Source organism: Embiotoca jacksoni, unplaced genomic scaffold (assembly GCF_022577435.1).
Source record: "Embiotoca jacksoni isolate LCO1_2020_lvr unplaced genomic scaffold, fEmbJac1.0.p SCAF_19, whole genome shotgun sequence".
Lineage (NCBI taxonomy): Eukaryota > Metazoa > Chordata > Actinopteri > Embiotocidae > Embiotoca > Embiotoca jacksoni.
Genome location: NW_027185329.1, coordinates 5,383,819 through 5,404,379, shown reverse-complemented (window position 1 = coordinate 5,404,379; position 20,561 = coordinate 5,383,819). Strand labels below are relative to the sequence as shown.

Genomic DNA, 20,561 nt, shown 5'->3' with positions numbered 1-20,561 from the left:
TTTTTTTTTTTGTGGTATTTCAACTTTATAGCATTATGTTCGGATATGTCACCGTCCATCATCTCTTTTTAAGGCCTCTCCCGTCACTGCTTTTGTTTTAAATGTACAGGTCTTTTGTGCAGGACATTTGTAGTATCAAGGACCTGTAATGAATTTTTAATGATGTTGAGTAAAAGCTTGGAAAGATTTAATTTCTGTCCAATTATTGGCTCTGTCTCTGCCAGACCTTTAGGGGTGATTTAGCAGACTACTTGGTTAATGTAGACAGTTTATATGAAGCTGCTTTGAATCAGATCATTTAACGACTTGGCAGTAAAACCGGTGTTCACCTTGGGTCATTGAGATATTTGATTTATTTGGACAAAAACGAAGTTTGTACAAAATAACTTTAATGATGGGTGAAAATGTACAGTAGAAAACTGTAAAAAAAAAAAAAAAAAGTTCACATGAATAGATAACGATCAGCACTGCTGGACCTGGGTCCCGTCCATTAGGTGTGCGTTTAACCCCTCAATGGTCCCAACAATAACTGAACATTACAACGGATGTTCCTAATATTGTGGCCACCTTCTGTAACGAGAGCATACAGGCACAAAGCAGCAGGCTACTTTAAGTGAAGCATCAATGGTCCAAGAAAATACAGTTTAAGAAAAGATGGTAGCTTTCACACGGCTCAAGTCATGATTAGTCAAGCTACACCGAGACAACGCAGAAGTTTCATCTTGGAATTGCTGTTCCAGACTGGAAAAATAGTCTCGTTAGGAAATAGTTTTCCTTTCATTTGATGTCACACCTTCTTTGAATTGGCATATTTCTGTACAGTACTTTTCTAACTAACAAGATATCCATGATCACTTGTTCTGTTTTATAGTTGGTACACAGTGGCACCGGTGACAGGCCTCTTTAACATTAAGAGCAGATATATCCCAGAGTGTAACATGGAATGTTTTTGGAGAGAAGAAAAACTCCACCTTTGGCGCGATTTAGTTGTTCTTCTTCTGACTCTTTCTGCTGGGTGGCCCGCTGAACTGAACAATGTTAAAATACAAAAATGTTCCCAAGAAGTGCAGAAAAGCAGTCGAAGACACCAAGACGGGAAACAAGTCCGGTAGATGTGGTGGAGGGACCAGAACTACACTCGCGATGCTCAGACCAGCCATCACTGCAATGCTGATGTAGAACTGTAACAGATAGCGACGAGATCATTTAAAATGCTGAGTTCACAATAAGAGACATAAAGGCTCAGCGTAAGGTGAAATAGTCATGATCAGGTGCTACTTTAGAGCTACAAAAAAAAAGAAAGAAGGAAGATTTAATCTCACATTAGCCTTAAAAATGATCCCAACTCAAATTCATTTTACGAGCCAAAGCTTTCAGCTGCATCGTCATTCTTCACGAGCAGATGCAGATTGCTCAGTTGTAACTTAAGTCACATCACGACATGTGGTCATAGACGGGGGAAAGATCGCCACAATAACACAGCAAACTCTGACATGTGATTGAAACCTTTGGAAAAGATAATAAGTTCACCCTGGATGAATATTATTTTGTAACAAAGGTCTTTGACTCATCTATGAAGGACCTATTTGGTTTTTGGTGGTAATAATGTAAAGAGGCCTTTACAGCTGGATGTCACGGTATTCTGCTTCAAAGTGCTGCTCACTGCTCTTAACAAAGAGGCTAATCATAGTTCATTATGTAGACAAATCTTTACCAAAACAGTCTTAATGATGATTAAATTTGTGGTTTGTATCTCCTATCAAAACAGTGGAAAGTCTGGGCGACTAAAGCTACGAACAAAGGGTTGGCTTTTCCCATAATTTGACCGGAAACCATAATATCAAACTAATGGATGATTTTAATTTAAAATAGCTCCCAAATAACATTGAATATCTGTCACTGACTGGCAGGCATCATATTGGTCATCAAAGGTGCTTTCAAGAAAAGACTGAGGCTTTGTAATAACATATTACAACCGACTTTAATGTTTTGACCTGCACAACTAGTTTTTATGGAGTCATAAACAGATGCGAATGTAAGAGTAAGATCGTTCATGTGTCTGTCTGGGCTTTATGACCCAGAGATAAGTCTGGGAGTGAGATGGAGGAAACACCTCATGCCCACACCCGCCCCGCCACCCAAAACCCATGAAACCTTATAGCTATCATCGGGGCTCGCTATTTATGCTGCTTGTGTAAATAAATATATCGAGGCAAACCTGTGTTAATGACACGCGCTATAAAAAGACACCTTCTCTTAATCTCTGACACCCTACCGGTGCCCCTGTCGCTGAGGGGCTGGCGGTGAAGCCACTTCAGACGTTGTGGAAACTTAAATAAGTGATGAATAATTCTTTGGCCGGCGGCGGCGTTCATCCCCGGACAGCTTACGCAGCTTACGGCAGCACATGATATTTATTTATACAGTTGGGTATATCTTCTCACACGTTTGCAATTTAGGTCTAGTCCCACTTTCAAAATGCAGGCCACCTGGGATCCTGAAGTCAGCACCCTTCTTTGTTTTTTTCTTTTGGTTTTTTTTACAAACACATCAGCTGTACATCCTCCTCCCTCCGTGAACGGGAGCAGACACGAACTGAACGCAGTGAAGCAGCAGCTTCTTTGCTTGGTTTACTGTTAGTCACTAAGCGTGCGCTTCACTCAAAAAACACGACACCGTTGTTCAAGTTTTAAGTAACCCGTGTGGGTTTTAAAGTATTTGTATCTACTGTTTATGTACAGTGTTGTAACTGCTGTTTGACCCTTACCAACATTTATTAGAAACTAATTGGAACTGTAACCACACTGTCGGTATTTACCTCCACTTAATTACTGAGACTCCACCACACCCACCCACCACCGACCTAACTGATATAAACCAGGAAATCACATTTGTACTAAACTCGCGTAATGTTAGTCCTTCATATTGTTATTTAGTTTAATCTATAACAATCAGAGACGCTGAGAACTATAGAGAACTGCTCAATACTGTGTAATATATGTCGTGTAGGAGAAGTATAAAGTATCATACAATGGAAATACTCGAAAGAGGACTTGAGTGCCGTATTAGAGTAAATGTAACATTCAGCACTGCTGGGAACACAGAAGTTCATTAATGTGCTTTCCATCCGGCTAACAAACGGTCGCATGTCTGCAAATTCTACGTTTTTTTTTTTTTTTTAGACATCTATGTTACTAATAAGTTTGTATATAATGGCTATATGTCAATGACTGTATTGTAAATAACAGGTCATAATTGCATACTTATAAGTGCTACTTATGGAGTCAAAATACCTTTGAAAGAGTATGAGGCCAAAATGTGTCAAATTTCTTTTACAACCAAATTGAACGGTTTTAATACTGACGCATGGATTTCTGTTTGAACTCAAATCACTGAATCGGTGCAGTACTGGGAAGTGCAGTTTATAGATACACACTGACCTTCCATCTCACTATCCAGGCCAGGTCCATTTTGGGTAGGCAGAAAAACAGCTTGTTGTAGGCTCCGAGTTTCAGCTCGTCCTCTGAACAGTGATCCAGTGCAGACAGGAGATAGGTGCTGAAGACGAGGAAGGCCACGGAGGTCACAACGTAGGGCGCCAGCAGGCCGTCCTTCAGAAACAGAGGCAGCATGCTGCACAGAGGGACAAGGACACAAACAAGGGTGCATTTACAGTTTACAATTCAAGGTGTTTTTGCGAAATGTCTTCTTGCACTTCTGTCTTTTCACTTTTTACATATACTGTGCGGAGGGGAGGGGGAGGGGTTGACACACTGCTGCAATAATAACAGTACAATTTTGAATATTAAGGACATTCATCGTAAAGAAATCCATTCTATTCCGCGGCCGCTGGACAGCACGCGCATTTTCACGAATGTCCAGCAGCACGTCATTAAGTTGGGTGCCATGTTTGTTGAGAGCAGGGCGACAGCAAACCACAGAGCTCTTCCCCTGCAGGCCTGAACAAGCAGTCTGTCCCTCGGGAAAAGATGGCTCATGCACAGCTTATCTTAGTTTAGCAGAGGGGCATAGGCAAGAACAACAGTTGACTCATAGTAAATGGCACATCACCCCAGCTCATAAAAACCCATCCACTCACAACATACCACTTATTTAGGTTTGTACTCCGACAAACAAGTCCCATTCAGTAGATAAATGTTTAACATTTCAGAAATACATACTTCCTCAATTTTAGCAGACTGACTGCATTCAGTCCTCGAATAAAATGGCCGCAATTGAGCATTCATTCAGCCAATTATGCAAACAAAAGATGTATTTTTTTTTTTTTTTTTTTGTTAATGACAGTCTGTAGACGATGCAGATTATGTGAACGTCCGAGTCGGACTGTACTGGGAAGCAAGCGACAGAATGACCTCCTGTCCCTGCACAACACACTTAGACAGCAGGCATGCGGAGTATGCAGTGTAATCCCCAGATATCCTTATACTAAACCACACGCACAACAATTAGTGCTGCCGGAAGAATTTAACAACAGCTGGTGAAAGTTAGATGGAGCATTTGCAGCACTACTTGTCTTTTCCATTCATGGTGCGCAGCTCAACCCACATCATTTAGCGTTTGAGGATTATTTCTATGGTGTTTCTCATTCGACTGTTGACAATTGCGAGAGACGGAGAACACTAGGAGAAATAAAGAGACAACATGTGACAAAGGGCCGGACAATGTGCCAGTTTAGCCACCAGAACGTCCCACAAAGTTCCTCTCCTGTGATTTGTTAAACCCCTAAAAAAAAATGTATTTGTGCTCATCTATTTGTCATATATCAGATGTAACTCTACAGCTTTGCTGTCATTCTGTGCCTGTGGATCTGTGAATTGTGCAAGTAGCCCGCACTTCTATCTCCACCCAACCCTCCACCGCTCATTTTGATATGGAAAGCCTCACCCTTCAAGGTGAGGGGATTAGTTCTTTAGTGTTTGAGTGTCATTGGTACACCACTCCACTCAGCCGAGGTGTTGACTGCTCATTTTACTCGCGTCTTCCACTATATTAAAAAATACTGCATGTTAACAAGGTTAAAAACTTGATTTTCATTGGAGTCTTTGGCCATCAGAAAAAAGTAATAAAGTGAGCAAACTGACTGTAATGTCAGTTATAAAGCCATGTGTTGTTAATTCTTCAAACATGAGCTACCATAGTAACCAGGCAGCAGTGGCAAAACCTCTCCTTGTACTAAAATGACAAATGATGTGTTTTACTGTTCATGAATTTAACTCTGCAGCTGTAAGGGGAGAAATGTGTAAATTCTTCATCCAACAGTTAAAAAGCCTTTTGCTCCAACTTCAAAATGTCAGGCTACTTCTGCTTTTATTGACCTTGTCTGAATGATCGTGCCAAGTTTGATTTGACCTAAAAAAATAAGTCTTAAAAACATCACCACCATCAATGCCTTAACGACTGACAAGGCTGACATTGTGCTTTCATTGTTCCCGGATCCCACAAATACACTAAATTTGTTGTTTGTTTGAAAACAGTTATCCAGCTTCTATTCATCCAATTTTTGGATTTAGTTAGCGGTTCACTGTTTGGAACCGACGGTCTTTTACTTCTTACCTGAACGTCGAGACCTGCAGGAACCAAATGACAACCAGAGGGAGGTCGTTCAGCAGGAGGCAGACCGGCCTAGGAAAGAACAAATTTAGGTATTCATACCAACATTAAGCCTTATTTTACATCAAGATGAGAGCTGAAGCCATGTCGGGGCAGAGCTGGACGTGAAGTGATATTATGCGTGTAAAATATTAAAGCTATTGATCCGATGAGACATCCACATGAATCGATTACAGACCGACGCTCACAAGGGAGTCGGCGCTTGTTCGACCGCACCGTTTTCTATTAGTATGTGACTTTTACTGTGACAACTCTGGCATGTGTGATACTTTAAAACTATCGGGGCATATCTGTCAAAAATCGAATTTACAGCTTCAATTCAGTTATCAGTTTCAATAATAATACCTGCAGATGTTTTGCCAGGAAGTTCCAGTGATAGATTTACGACTGCATGCCTCACACTGTATGTGTGCATCTGTGTATAAGCCTATTGTTAATTGAACCTGGTTGCCTGCGCCGGTGCTAGTTGTAGACTGTGCTCCGAGGGGGGCACTTTCCATCGGTCCCTGAGCCCATAATTACAGTCAGTGCTCTTTGGCGATCCTGTTACAGCCCAATAATTGATCCTGCGCAAACAACACCCCGGGCTGCCGCCTGCCATTCTTTCCTAATCCCTGGACATGCATTACTGATTGATTCGGGGGGACAGGTGGGAGATATAACTCAATAGTTAATAAAGCAACAATCTACCCTAATCTAGATTAATAGATGAGCCCAGATCTAGGAACCAAATCCCAGGCTTCACTCTCTACCTACAGCTTCATACGCAAGCGATAATGAACCACGCACATGCACGCTGTCGTGCGCACGTGCGAGAGTCCTGCATTTATCCTGTTAACAGGATAGGACCCGACTCTGACCAACCCCAGCACGCATCACAGCAGTGGAAGCTAGGTTTGTGAGAGTGATGACAGAGGTGAAGAACCTCTCCATTAGCAAGACCACACTTAAACAGGACTATTGCTCTGCAGCTCTGCAAGTGCAGCAGCAGGATGACGTCACTTTTTACAAAGCGCACATGTATTCAAATCATGAATAATCTGCAAGACGAAGGCTGAGATTTGTGGTGCAGACAAGGTGAATGGCTTCTTTGAGACTCGAAATTAAATCTATACTCATGAATATTTTAGATATCACTACAAGACAGAAAGTACCATTTACATTTGTCACCCAGTGAAACAAACCTTAAGAAGTTCCAACTTTCTTCTCTGTACTTACAAGGCGGCCAACAGGATGGACTTCTCATGGACTTGATAGGAGAAGAGGAAAAATGCCAAAGAGGAATTGACCTAAATGTGACAGTGAGAATACAGCGTTAGTAAAACTAGCATACTTTTTTTTTTTTTACACAGAGGTATCATGCATGTTCAAGTTGAAATTGGCTGACAATATTTTCTCAATAAAACTAAAGTTTTTCAATATATTTTAGCTGGCATGTCACTGGTTGAAAAACAGGCCTCGTCTCTCTGTAACAGGAGTGTCTGTACATTTGGCTCACTAGTCTGACATCGGTAGGATGACAAAAACACTCACCAGAGCCAGTTTGAAGTGCCAGAAAGTGGGCTTTGTCAGCAGTCTGATAGAGGAAGGTAGAACTGCCAGGACAGTGAGGACTAAACTGAAAAACAAAATAAACATGGGCGATGAAGTTACTGCAGGATACAAAAAAACAAAACAAAAAAAACTAAAAACCTCAATCTGTCAATCTTTTCTACAGTGTTGACATGACTGAATGGAAAAAACTTACAATGAACAAAGTAGTCAACCACTTTTCCAAAATAAAGCACAAAAAAAGCAAGCTTTGTTTTCAGTCAGTGGCAAACGATCTGATTTTGATAACAAGTGCAGACAAGCAGTGCATCAAATCAGGATTCAACTGCATGTCACTATTTTTTGTAAGACACTTACTGCTCTGCGACCGATATGTCTGCTGTGTAGGAACTGACCAAATAATGGCCCTTTCATAGGGTTACCAGGCATTAGTTTAACCCCTCAATTGTCACCTGTTGTGGGGGTAGAGTTACCGGAAGAGGCTGACTACGTGTCAGAGTGAATGTGTATGAATGTAATGAGAGGTCGGCCGGAGAGTTAGTTCGAGGTGTGAGGGCAACAATGTGTTTGTAATACAAAGGTGACGGAGAGAAGTGAGTACGCACAGATAGAGGCAGCGGGTTAAAGAGACAGAAAGATGGACGGTAGTAACGAAGGGCCAATAAGTGGGTATTTAGTGTGCACGAAAGAGTGTGCTATGCGTGTGTTATGTGTAGGGCAGGGTTTTGCGGTCCGGAAGGACATGGATCACTTTTCACAGCTGATTCATTTTATGTACACAGTACACCCACACCAGGGCATTTAGCAATCCGCTCCCTGTGCCAAAAAGACAAGAGTGTTTTTCATTTGTTTGAAATTCACTACAGTAAAAGAAGTCCGAGTTGATCCCTGGACTTAGCAGTCTGGCAGAAACGTGTCCACGCTGCGAACATCGGACTCCTATATTTAGCGAGCTGGGTTATTTAAGCAGGCTCCACCATGACACAACTGTTGCATCAAGTTTGTATAACCGTGACTGCTTCGGCCCTCGGTTTTGAGATGGAGAATCTGAAATTTGTCTCCCTCTCCAATTTATAATATTCCATCATCCAATAAAAGCACATGATCCACAATGCCCTTTTTAAGTATTCCTCTGGCAATTTATCGTCTGGTCACTGCAAACAACAATTACTTAATGTTCAGAAGTTCTTCACAAGACGGTTCCTTAAGGGATGGTCTAGTTTCCACTCGCTGCCCTTCAGTCTTTATCCACAAAAAGCTCGGATTTTCCAGGAAATGAAAAGAGGGAAAACAACAGGCAGGAGGGAGGGAGTGAAAAAAAAAAAAGTAGACTCACAGTAAAACTGAGAAGGATCAATGAAAGATGGAGGGGAATGGAGTGAAATTTGTAAAACAGATAGAGGGATTACCTGAGGTACAGCTGAGAGTCAGCAGACAGAACGGATCTGATCTTTATCAGGGTGTTCAGGCTGCACCATGTGTTGGCCACCTTATCCTGCACGCGCGCACACACACACACACACACACACACACACACACCATTTGGCTAAATGAGAAATGCCGATGCCTGCGTTCAAAAAATGAAACTAGAAAGTTAGTTTTGAAGAAAAAGTGAGTAAGTGGCAGTAAGTAAATGAGCTGATGTAAGTAATGGTTTCCCTTATGAAAGTGGGCAACAAAATTTCTCTCTTTCCAGATTCCAGAGGGACATTTGTAAGTAACGCTCCCAAATAAATTCCCTCTCCCGTCATAAAAAGTATGGGACTTATTTGTAAACTTAGGGACACAAGGTCAAATGTCAAGCCAGAGTAGCTTCTGCATAACCAGCAGACACAGACCACCTACAGAGCACTGGTTCAACTGACTCAGAACAAAACAGAGAGTTAACATCTTCAACATTTCTATAATTAGATTTATTTGACTTTTGAGAAAAAAACAAGATACTCTCTTACTTAAATTGCATTAATTTATGTAATTATGGAACAATCAAACAGTAATTTTCTTATTTACTTGCTTTGCTTGTAAAATATGCAAAGATACGTGAAAATAAAAATCATTCTCAGACTCCAGTGACATTTTCAAATTATTTGATGATCACAGTCGAAATATAACAGTTACAATATATGTAAAAAGAAATAACTAAAGCAGGAAAATCTCAAATTTGGGAAGTTTAAATTCAGAGCTTGTTTGGTATTATTTTTTCACGAAAAATCACAGAAATTAATCATGTTTGTGATGAAAATATTCCACATTCATTCATCAGCAGCAACTGGGCAATTAATAGCTCTAATGAAAATACAGTTTGTGTCACCTCTATATTGTTTTTGTAATTACCTGGGAAGTCACATTTTTAAGCTTTGTAGGAGTCATGAAAGATGCATGTGACATCTATAAGATAGAAGAGCTGAAAGCTATGAGCAGCTTAAAACTGAGTTTAGATGAGGCCGTCGTGTGTGATTCAGTTGATTTGAGTGCTTGAACAGTTGTGAGGGGATCTTGAGGCCAAAGCCACGGGAGTTGATGATATCACGCAAACAGAGACAGCATGTGTAGATCAGCTTTGTGATTCCACTCTGGATGTTTTCAGTGAGACCCTATCTAGAAAATCTATTTCTGGCCTGGTCTCTATCTCTCACTCTCTCCTCTGTGCTACAGCTGCTCGCTGCACAGCTGTGTGGATCTTAATGGCAGCCGAGTCAGCAGCACCGGGTCGTCCAGTGTTGTGTTATCTCGGCCCCATCCCTCTCTCTTCCCTCTCTGCTTCCCTGCTCCAAATAACCACTACGGGAATGTTCCTGGATGCCGCCTGAAGGCAACACATGAACGACGGGGGGGGCGGGTGGGGAGGCTCTCGGGATGGGGGGGAGGGGAGGGGTCCGTACGGCATATGTAAAGAGGGGGCCAAGAGCGGCGCGGCTCCTTCACCTATGAGCGAGCATGGAATTTCACAGGGAGAAGCATTTGGTGCCATTTTTGTGAGCAGGCAGCAACGTGAGACTGCAGAATGCAGCTCGGTGGGTAAACTTACAACTGCTCCCTCCCAGAAGCCGCCGGGACCACCAGTCACCAGCCCTCCTCTTCCCCTCCCCTCCCCCCCCCCTCTCACCCCTGTCCCCTTGTCCAAAGCGTCTGCTTACGTGCACAATTTCACAATTAGTTCAGGACGACTCACCCCTCCATCCACCCCTCCCTCCCCCCTTCCGGCCTCTCGAGCTGTCGTCACACGGGAGTATAGTGTCTCTCACACCCTGTGTATTATGTTTGAATCATTTCGTTGAACAAATACTGCCACGGCGTGCACTGCCATCCGCTCCCCTGGTAGAATTTTCAATTACTTCTCACATCCATGACACCTTGTGGTGGGTGCCACCTCGGGGGACCCGGGACAAGAGAGGGGGGTGACAGGGTTTCTGAAATGAGAGCTGCAAAGCTGAGCAGTCGGTCACACACGCAGGCACAGAAACACACTCGGTTAACTTTACCAAGGCTTCGTCCATGACAGCTTTCAACACTGCAACGGCGGAAGTGTTTTCAGCACTCTTGTTCACTATCATCACTTTCCTTTTTTTAATTAATAACGTATTCCAATGATTGCGCCATAGCTGACCGACCACAGATTACAAATATGTGCGCGTGTTCTTATAAAACAGTCAAACATGTATCTGTTTTCCAAAGATCGGCAGGCAGCAGTTGAATTCTAATGAGCCTGTAAGTGGAACGTTGGCCCCACTCGTCAGTCCATACGACTAGAACACGGCTGTACTATGAAGTGCTGAAAAGAAGCCGGCCATAAATTAATGAGATTTATCTATATCCTTCTACTGTACATCCTGAACCCCAACACCTCCCGGAGATAGAGTGAAACTGATCTCCTGACCTTTCACTGTTTTATTCCACTGTTTTCTTTGATCCTGCAGGGTATCTGTTTCCAACTGGCTAAGCACTGGAGGCTGGAAGGGCATTCACCATGCTGTGCGTGCAGAACAGTGTGTAGGGAACGAGGAGTACCACACGGTTCGGGTATGACTTTTTATAGAAGCACTGGCAACAGAAAGCCATTAACTTTTATTTCTTAGAAAAGAGAGAATCCAAACAGATCCTGCACAAGAAAAACAAAATCCTACCAAGAAATCCTTAAATGTCAAACAGCATGTTTCTCTAAAATAGTGCCTCCCTTGGGTGTTCAATTCACAATGATACTAACCTATATCATACTGACACTTAAACAGGAAGTAATTAATCACAGGCTGATTGATTGAAGGATCCGATATTGAGTGATATGATGTTATTGGAAGGTGCTGATTGTAAGTCCTCAAGGTCTGTATGGAAATTATTGGGTTGAGGAGAGGGCTGAATCTTGAATTTTACTTAATAAAATAAGTGTTATTAATATTTGGTCTGAACAGTTACCCTCCTCCCATTGTCAAAAAATAATATATTTATGGCAAACATAAGAGAGTGGTGAAAATACATCTATTCTCTTTGCTTGGAATGTATTAGTTATAAATAAATTTTAAAAAAACCCACAAATGTAACAATTTCTAAATTACCCAAAGTATCTTTCCCTTCAACATGTTCTCTAAAAAAAGTTTTCATTTCAGACAGCATATACAGCAATAGATATGTGACTTGCCAACAGTTGATCAAATCAGCCAATTAATAAATCAGTCGGGCTCTAATGGAAACTGCAACACACTGAATGAGTGAACCAAGAGAGGGAAGGATAAATATCAGCTGCAGAAAACAATTAAGTACATTTACTGTAAGTACTGAACTTCAGTATGAAGTACTTGTACTACTACTTTTGTATTCCACAACATCTATTTGATTACTTGAGGTCTCAGTTACTTCTCCGATCCAATTATCAATACAAAATACAAATAAACAAGTCAATTTGGGTGCATTGGCATAGGTTAAGACTAAATAATACTTAATTGATCCCTGGGGAATCAGTAAACAAATAAACATCATTCTGAATTGGGCCATTCTGTATAATGAGTACTTTTCCTTTAAAAGGTATTTTTGTAAGATGTCCCCCTGCTCTCCCAAAAAGTGAAACTAATCCTCCATTTGGCAAAATAAAAAAACTAAATAACCAGCTCCGGTGTTCTGACCTTCTTTGGCCTCATATTTTTGTACACTTATTAACTTTGATGGATTGGTAAACACCTGACTTCTAAGGCCAAGCTGTTTACTAAATTTACTCATGAAGTGTTCCACAGTCCTCTTAAAGAGCAGCCACGAACCAATGCAGAGAAGATATGAAGTTATTGATACCATGCACAGCGGCTTGCTTTTGGGTAAATAGACAAATAATAGCAACTTTGTTTGTTCATATCTCTTTTATGATGTATTTTATGTCACTGGTGGTATCTGAAATTGGATTATATCTAATTATTATATGTATTGATGAAGTTTTCAGAAATTTCCCAGGAATACACATTCTTAAGAGTTCAAACCGTTAGTGGGAAGAGAAACCATCTGCACCACCTCAAAGGAAAGAAAGGCTTTATCACATGTGACCTGTATGGATCCTAACATACATCCTAACATCCTCATGTACAAAATCAGTCAGGAGGCGTTTTCTTCTATTCTTAGATGCCCGCATGATGAGAGCACAAATGTTTCCTTGAAAAGAGTCGGTCCCACAGGAAGATTAAGCTTCTCAGATGTGGGTTTTTGAGGCGAGGTTTTGATTGAGGAAAGTGTAGCGTACCTCAAACAGACCACGAGCCACGGGAAAGATCCTCCTGATCACCTGCAGAGCCTGGCTGGGGTCAGACAGGAAGGGCAACCAGCAGAGGGCAAAAGTCACCAACACTGTCGCAGCAATTCTCACCAGCAAGAAAAGCCTACACGAAGAGGGTCACACAGAGAGACAAGAATCATCTCTAAGGGTGGGAGGTAGAGCTAAACCATAAATAATGAAAAAATAAGCCACTTACTGTCATAATAATTTGTAAAAAATAGTGAGTATTCAGTATTTCTACTGGAGATTCCTCAAACAATTAGTGCATACTGTCTGCAAGTCCTAAATTTGGGGTTTGACCCTAGTGCTGAGGAATGCAGTGAAAGCCATGCATCAGCTGAAAGTCTTCAGTTAGGTCAGGCTATCTTGTCAGCTGTAACTGTGAAGCTGCTGGTTAAGTTGCACACACGGGCATAGCTGAGGAGTTTGGGCATGGCGAGAGTGTCATCTGGACATATCTCCCCTCCCCTCCGGGCCTTCTAATCCAGCTCTCCATTTGCTACTAAATGCCCTTGGTACATTGTTACTAGATAAACAGACACTGGACACACTGGTAACAGCATCCAATCTGATTACCTCAGTCATTCTGGGACTCTCCTGAGGACACTGCTCTCTTATGCGCTGACATTACATATCTAGCGTGGGCAGTCAGTTCACACCTCTATGTACAGTGGCAGAACAATATGACCAACAAATGTACTGTTGGATTCTAACAGACATCCATATAAGATATCCTATCGGTCGCTCTGGGATGTCAGAGCTTTTTTTTTAGTGATTGTTGCATTAAAACTTGTATGGATTTTACAGCAGCTTTTCTCAAAAATTGCAATGCAGTTTGCAGATTTATGTGATTTTTTTGTTTGTTTGTTTTGTTTGTAGTTTTTCAGTCAAATTGCTGGAATTGTCAAAAATAGCATGCAGAGGGAGGGAAAAAACTACTACTTCCAATCATTTCCTATGATTATAGGCACACTGCGGGAAATGTTTTAGTTCTGAGTCTGTGACAGAATATAGAATAGTGTAAAGTATCATGAAAAAAAACATCCTGGCTAATGTTTTTTTAAGTTCAACGTTTATCATTTCCCCAATCTTAGTTCAGCATATTTACATATTACCGTTTTCTAATTAACACTAAACACAGAGTAGAGCTGAGACTGATGGGAATGTTCTTAGTTTTGCAGATATTCAGACATAAACCAGACAACAAATATAAAACTTGTTGATTATGGTGCTAAATAAAAAATAACCAAAATTACAAACCATTCATCCTGAGGGGAGAACAATCATCCTCTTGGTAGAGAGAGAGAGACATAAAAAAATAATAAAAAAAAGACAATAACGCAAAAATACTTAAGCTCACCCTCGCCCCATCAGGCCCACTTTGATACACTTTCCCAGCAGGTAACAGAAAAAGGGCAAAGCGTGGTACAGCTCCATCTGTTTGTAGTTGAGAGCCAGGCAGAAAGCCAGGGAGCCGAAAGCATCCCAGCCCAGACCCAGAGCCAGAACCCCCCACAGGGCAAAACCCAGGCTCACTCCATTGTACCTGGTGCTGTTAAGGTTCATACTGGAGGAGGAGGGTCAGGTTTGTGTTTTGGAAAATATCTTATTTTTGCTGATAAAGTACAAGCAATCTGGAAAACAATAGCTGATCCAGGGTCAGCTCAGTTCAGAGCCTCAGTCTACAGATACAATCTGAATAATAAATCAATAAATGGGCATTTTCATTAATGACAACAGCACATCATGTTCAGAAATATCAGTAAACAGTCTTATGTGATGTTGCTGTGGGGCCAGATGTGCAAATATTAGTTTTTCGGGAACTATGAAGAAGCTGTTTTCAAATTTTTCTTTCATGGATGCTGTTTAGAGGATAATTTACATTTGGTGTTACACAACTGAGGAAAATACCAGCACTTGAATTTTCCACTTCAATAATTCATTAAATCAGAAGTTGCTGGAGAGGCTGTGGGAAAAAAATACGTACTTAATATACTCATTGATATACTATTTTAAAATTGGCTGCTGAAAGCCGCGTTGCAACTTTATAGGTCAGTATTTGCAAATACTAAAGTCAAGAACAAAAATTATATTGAAATAAAACAAATCTTAGAAATGCACCGTTACATAAAGGATACTGGAAGTGGCCGTAGTCGATGAGAATTAATCCTGGGTAGAGGAGAAAGCAGAGCACAGTGGAGACCTGGGGGGGGGGGAAGGAAAACTTTTGTCAAAGCAGAGATTTGAATTAATCACAGATGGAACATCCAACATTAAACATGAGCCAGTATTTACAGCATCAAACTCTGAGACTGGACCATTTACAGGGAATAGAGCCATCGTTAATGTTATTAATTACATCTGTGTAAAACAAGAATCTATTAAAGTCGACTAGTTATCGTTTATAGAAACACGCAAAATGTTTTGACACCTCATGAACATTTGCATTTGTTATATAAAAGAACAATGTGAATAGGTAAGTACAGAAGGCAATGCATGCTGGGATAACCTGTTCTAGGTCTTCCCCTAAAAGACCAAATCTGCTGCAGGTCTTTTCTAACTACTGATACTGTTTAACTGTTTGATACCCTCAAATTATCAGAAATTATCCCTCCAAATTAACTGTACTGTAAATGTATGAAGACCCATAGAGATGTAATTATATCATATTATCATAATTGTATTGGAATAATGACTCCATAATCCCCCAGATTGGAGGACCGGTGCTGTAATCTGTTTAAATAAAGGCGAGAGAAAAACAGCTGATCCGAGTCTGTAGTTGAAAACTGTTAGACGTCGTAGTCAGGATGTCCCTAACCTTTTTCTTTGAGGATCCTTCAGTCAGGTAAAAACAGTATAAAACCACAGCAGGGATGTAAATCAGCACATCTGACACCAAGACTGAAACGGAAAGAAGAAACACATTATATGACGTCTAATCCATAATCTAAATACAAATGTTAACATGGCACGGTGGATGTATTTAATAATAATAATAACAACAATGAATGATTACAGTAGATACAACTACTTTTAATGAAAAATGGTGTAATGCATCATTACTGTAAGTTAATGATTGTTGTTTTAAAGTTGAAGAAGCTATGGATGGTGGATGTTTTTCACTTTCTTTTCTCACAGTTACTGTACCTGTAGATCTCATGAATAACTTGTGCGCCGGACTTTCATAACCTCTGGACTGATGGAGCTCCACCCATTCAGGATTTATTATCTTGGCTCTGCAGGAAAACAGATGTGATTTACATTTTTATTTTTTTGTGTAATTATTACTGTTCTAAACTGCTGAAATAGATTAGAAAATGCCCAGGACACAGATTACGTAACTCTATAGACTACCTAGTTATGCCATACCAACATTAGACACGACAACATGAAAACTCTCCTGGTTCCTCGGATTCTCTCCGAAATGAACGTTCATTTTCCGTGTAAAATAGTGTCTCTAATGATCAAGGTGACTTACATGTAGGCACAGATCCAGCTGTGGTAGGCAGTGAGAGGAGGGTAGTCGAGACCCCAGTAGTTCAAGTCATTGTCAGTGGTGTCAAAGTACCTGAAGGAGCACAAACGATTTACGTACGTGTATTTTGAAACGGTGGAAGACAAATTCTCATTAAGATGGGTGCAGCCACAGGTAAGAGGGAGACGACGTGGTTTGCACAGTTTCATAGAAACACGGTTATGCAAATAAGAATTATTACAGTGTCAGATGTTGATTTTGCCTATGGTGGTATTTCGATTTTTATTTTTTATTTTTTTTAAGAAGTGGTATTTACAGTGGTTAACTTCAGAACAACGACATACTAGCAGTGTGTGTTTTGAGCCCCCCTCCAATCACAAACATTTGCAGGGGTCTGAAATTTTCTAAAGTCAGAGATCTACAATACGAGCCAGTTTATATACATATATATATATATATATATATGTATATAAACGGGCCCAGTGAATGAGCACCAGAATCGAGCCAGACTGACCATTCCTGAAGAGGGAGGTTGTAGGTCACTTCTTGCCAGTGCCTCTGGGCCTCATAGTCGCCAAACATGGGATGCTTCCCCGCCCCTGGAAGGAAATCATTCAACTGTCAGACTCACGAATTGTGCAGCCAGCTACATGAATGAATGACAGCAAGAAGCTAAATACACAACAACAACAACAACAACAACTTCCCAAGCCCGTGAGTGGATACTGAAGACTGAAAGTGGCGCTCTGTCACGTGTAAAACAACTTTCTGTTCATAGAAAGTTTGTCTGTTTGTGGAAAAGCGAAACGAGCTGCCCTGAAACCAGCCACGCTGAGGACTGTCGGTGGAGCATGTTAACACACTTCCTACCTGAATATGAATTCAACGAGACTCCCCATCTCACAACAACGCCGAGTAAAACGCAAATTGAAACGAGACTCCACGTTTGCATCGCTTTGACCGGTAAAAACGGGCTTTTGGAGGAAAAAATAAAGCCATATAAATCCGTTCATTGAGACATTTCTGAAATCCGTTTATGTTTCCTGTACACGTCACCCACCGAGGCTTCGTCTCGGCTGCTCATTGGTCACTGGATGCTGACGTTGCCGCTGAGAGTTATGAGGCGTTTACGGACCACTGATGAAAAGGAAATCACTCAATCGGTAATCAACGATCGCAACCTTAACAAGCGACTTTTAACGGTTCCTTTGCAGGTCGACTCGGGAGTACTTTTAGTCTTACGTCAAAGGTGTTGGTAACTCACCACCACCAGTTTTTGTTTTTATTTATAACAGTTATCAAATGGTACAATCAGTTACCCCTAATTTCCCGGGCACTGGGAATGCGTCACAGATTGAGATGATATTTATGTTAAATTGATGGATATTATGCATTAATAAAGGTCTATTTCTTCAGTATTATCCCATATTCTGGCGGCTTATGTTAAATTTAGAGGTCAGGAGTTGCAGCTGTGTTTTTAGTCTGGTAATAAATGAACACTGCCAAGAATGCTTAATAATATGACAAAATAGTCTGATGATACAATACAGGCTGTGGAACAAAAAGGATAAATGAATCAGTGTTAAGAGAATTATCTCCTATTAGTGTTGCTGGTAAAGCTGTCTTGTTTATTACTTCCTTAGTTATCATGTCTGGATCAGTCTTTTTAAACTTGGTCCTAAGAAGGTATAATAACTGAATACTACAATATAACATTTCTACATTTAGAAATATATATTTCTCACATCTGTAAAAACAGTTGTAGGTGTAAATTTAACCACGAGATATCTTTGAAATCCCCCAAATTGTATCCGACATAGTAAAATTAGAAGAACACTAGCCTGTATTTTTTTTTTACATTATGTGTAAGTGTGTAGTGGAACAAATCCAGAACAATTGATTAACACATAAAACTGGTACATATATGGAATAAATAACTCTGGCCATTAAAGAAGCAAGCAGCAATGTGACATCAGACATGTTTGCTGTCGTATAGGAGATGCTTGATTCTAAGTTATATCAACAGTATTTTGACACTTTTGACTTACATCAACACGACATAACAACATCGCCCACATGTAGGCTGCAGTGGGGGCGCTGCAGTCGAATGCGTAACTAGTTCGTTGTAACCTTCTGTACACAGATGTGGATGCGGTTAGAACAGAATGCCCTTGTCTTCCCGTCACAGTGTAAATCTCAGCTCGAGGGCATTTTCTCCTCTGTGACCTTTTCTTCTGTTGACACCATCATCTTTGTTCCCAAGGTGTTGGGATTTGTTGGGCGAGACATGTTCCTTGTGGTTCTGGCATCAATTATGCATAAATAATAATAACCTCGGACAACTGCTGATTTGCAATGACACTTTCATTACAACAGCAGCAGCCTATAACTCACTGGTGCCCATTAGTTATTAATGCCCGGCCACGCCAGCTTTACTTTGTCATTTATTGCTTCATCTCTATGCCTTTTTAAATATTCAGTAACTGCTGTACCTACATTTACTGTCTGTAATCTCCGCCCAGGAGAAGGCTATAGCTTGTGGTGGAGGATGACCTAGTTATGATGGAGGCCTGGGCCTTGCTTGCCAATGTCATTGTAGTCTATCATACCTGCAGGCAAGTTTTCAAACTTGATCTTTTCTTCTCGTCTGTCACGTGTTCGACAATTAACATAAGAACAGATCAGACCTGGAGATCAGAATTTGTTAGAAAAAAAAAAAAAGTATATTTTTCTATAATGTCTGCAAATTATTGAGTTTAGGAATAGTGTTCTTTATGTAGATGTATTTTTAATCATATTATAAATTAGCTGTCTGGAAAATCCAACGGTATTCATATGCACACAGCTCCGTTGTAGGCTTTGAAGGGCCACACTGTTTTCCTAAGCAGAATGCGGTTCTGATCCAGTCTCTTCCTGTGACACTCAACCTGCCCTCTTTGATCCAAAGACCACAGTTTACACTGAAACTGTTTCCCATGAAAAATATTCATTACCCAGATGTTTAAAATCCTGCATTGGTCAAGTGAACAGGCACTCCTCGGCTACGTACAGCACACCCATCTTCATACCGTACCCCGTCAATTGTGCAGTATACTGACGTTTGACTCTGACGGATCAAAACGCAAAACGGCGGTTCTATAAACCTGGACATGGTAAATAAAAACTACATTTAAATGACATTTAAAGGTCATTCTTGACTGTGGAAGCAGCATTTGACAAAAACTTAAAAGTTGGTTGAAAATGAAAATTTGAGGCAACCGTTACATGACAACAGCCACTTGAGTGCTCGTGGTGAGAATGTTTTTTGGTGAACTAAATATTGATGAAACTCTCTGACGAGCCTCACTGCAGGTGGTTGAGTCAGTAAACACACTGAAGTGCCTATAGTTTAGTGTTTGGACAAACTGGGAGGTTTTTCACGCAGCATTATTTGTGTTGATTTCGTCCCCTACCAGCTATAATTGTTATTGGATAGTTCATAGTTTGTGCATGAGTCTAATTCACAATCTTTATACTAAAAGTTTGTAAAAAGCCAGATCACACAGAAGTGTCTGCTTCACTGTCCAGGCAGCTCTAATTTATGGTATACACTAATCAGCTGCGCATAAACACTGTTATAAACTGCTAATTTTCTTTGATTTCAATATGTTGTAAAATGGACACATAATTAAATTTGGACAAAAAAATCTAGATGTTTCCGTCGTTATGAGCCGTGATGGATTGCTTTAATTCAGTCGAGTTGTTTATGTGAGAGAGTAGAATTGTGCCTCTATTTTTCATCTGGTTCAGCTCTACTCAAACTCGAGCAAAGCTGAATCTGTCTACTATGAGCACAAGTAAACCTGTATAATTTAAAACAAAGTTTTACCTCCTCATCATTCAATGCATTTGTTTCTGGGGCTGCTAAAACCATAATAACCCAAAGCATATGGATTACATTTGTCTAATAAAATCCCTTCTTAATCTAATTTTAATCACTTTCCTTTCAGACATGCTGTTTAATAATTAATCGATAGTAGTGGAAAGTAACAGAATTTATTGACTCAAGTACTGCACTTTACAAATACCTTGAAGTTGTACTATTACTCCACTTACTCCACTACATTTATTTGACAGCTTTAGTCTCTCTAAAGATGCAGATTTGACACAATGGAC

The 20,561-nt window shown here is 40.6% G+C and overlaps 1 protein-coding gene across 1 annotated transcript; it reads right to left on the bottom strand.

Moving 5' to 3' along the window:
• Nucleotides 1–369: 369 nt before the first annotated feature.
• alg6 (ALG6 alpha-1,3-glucosyltransferase) lies at nt 370–17,446 on the bottom strand. Its single transcript, XM_069153161.1, has 14 exons — nt 17,277–17,446; nt 16,921–17,005; nt 16,410–16,499; nt 16,079–16,167; nt 15,750–15,832; nt 15,070–15,134; nt 14,292–14,477; nt 12,899–13,034; nt 8,592–8,677; nt 7,165–7,249; nt 6,850–6,920; nt 5,575–5,643; nt 3,441–3,633; nt 370–1,181 (listed from the first exon to the last, which is right to left on the bottom strand). Exons 1-14 carry the CDS (start codon nt 17,356–17,358, stop codon nt 984–986), a joined length of 1,518 nt encoding a protein of 505 aa, XP_069009262.1. The 5' UTR covers nt 17,359–17,446; the 3' UTR covers nt 370–983.
• Between the last annotated feature and the right edge of the window lie 3,115 nt (nt 17,447–20,561).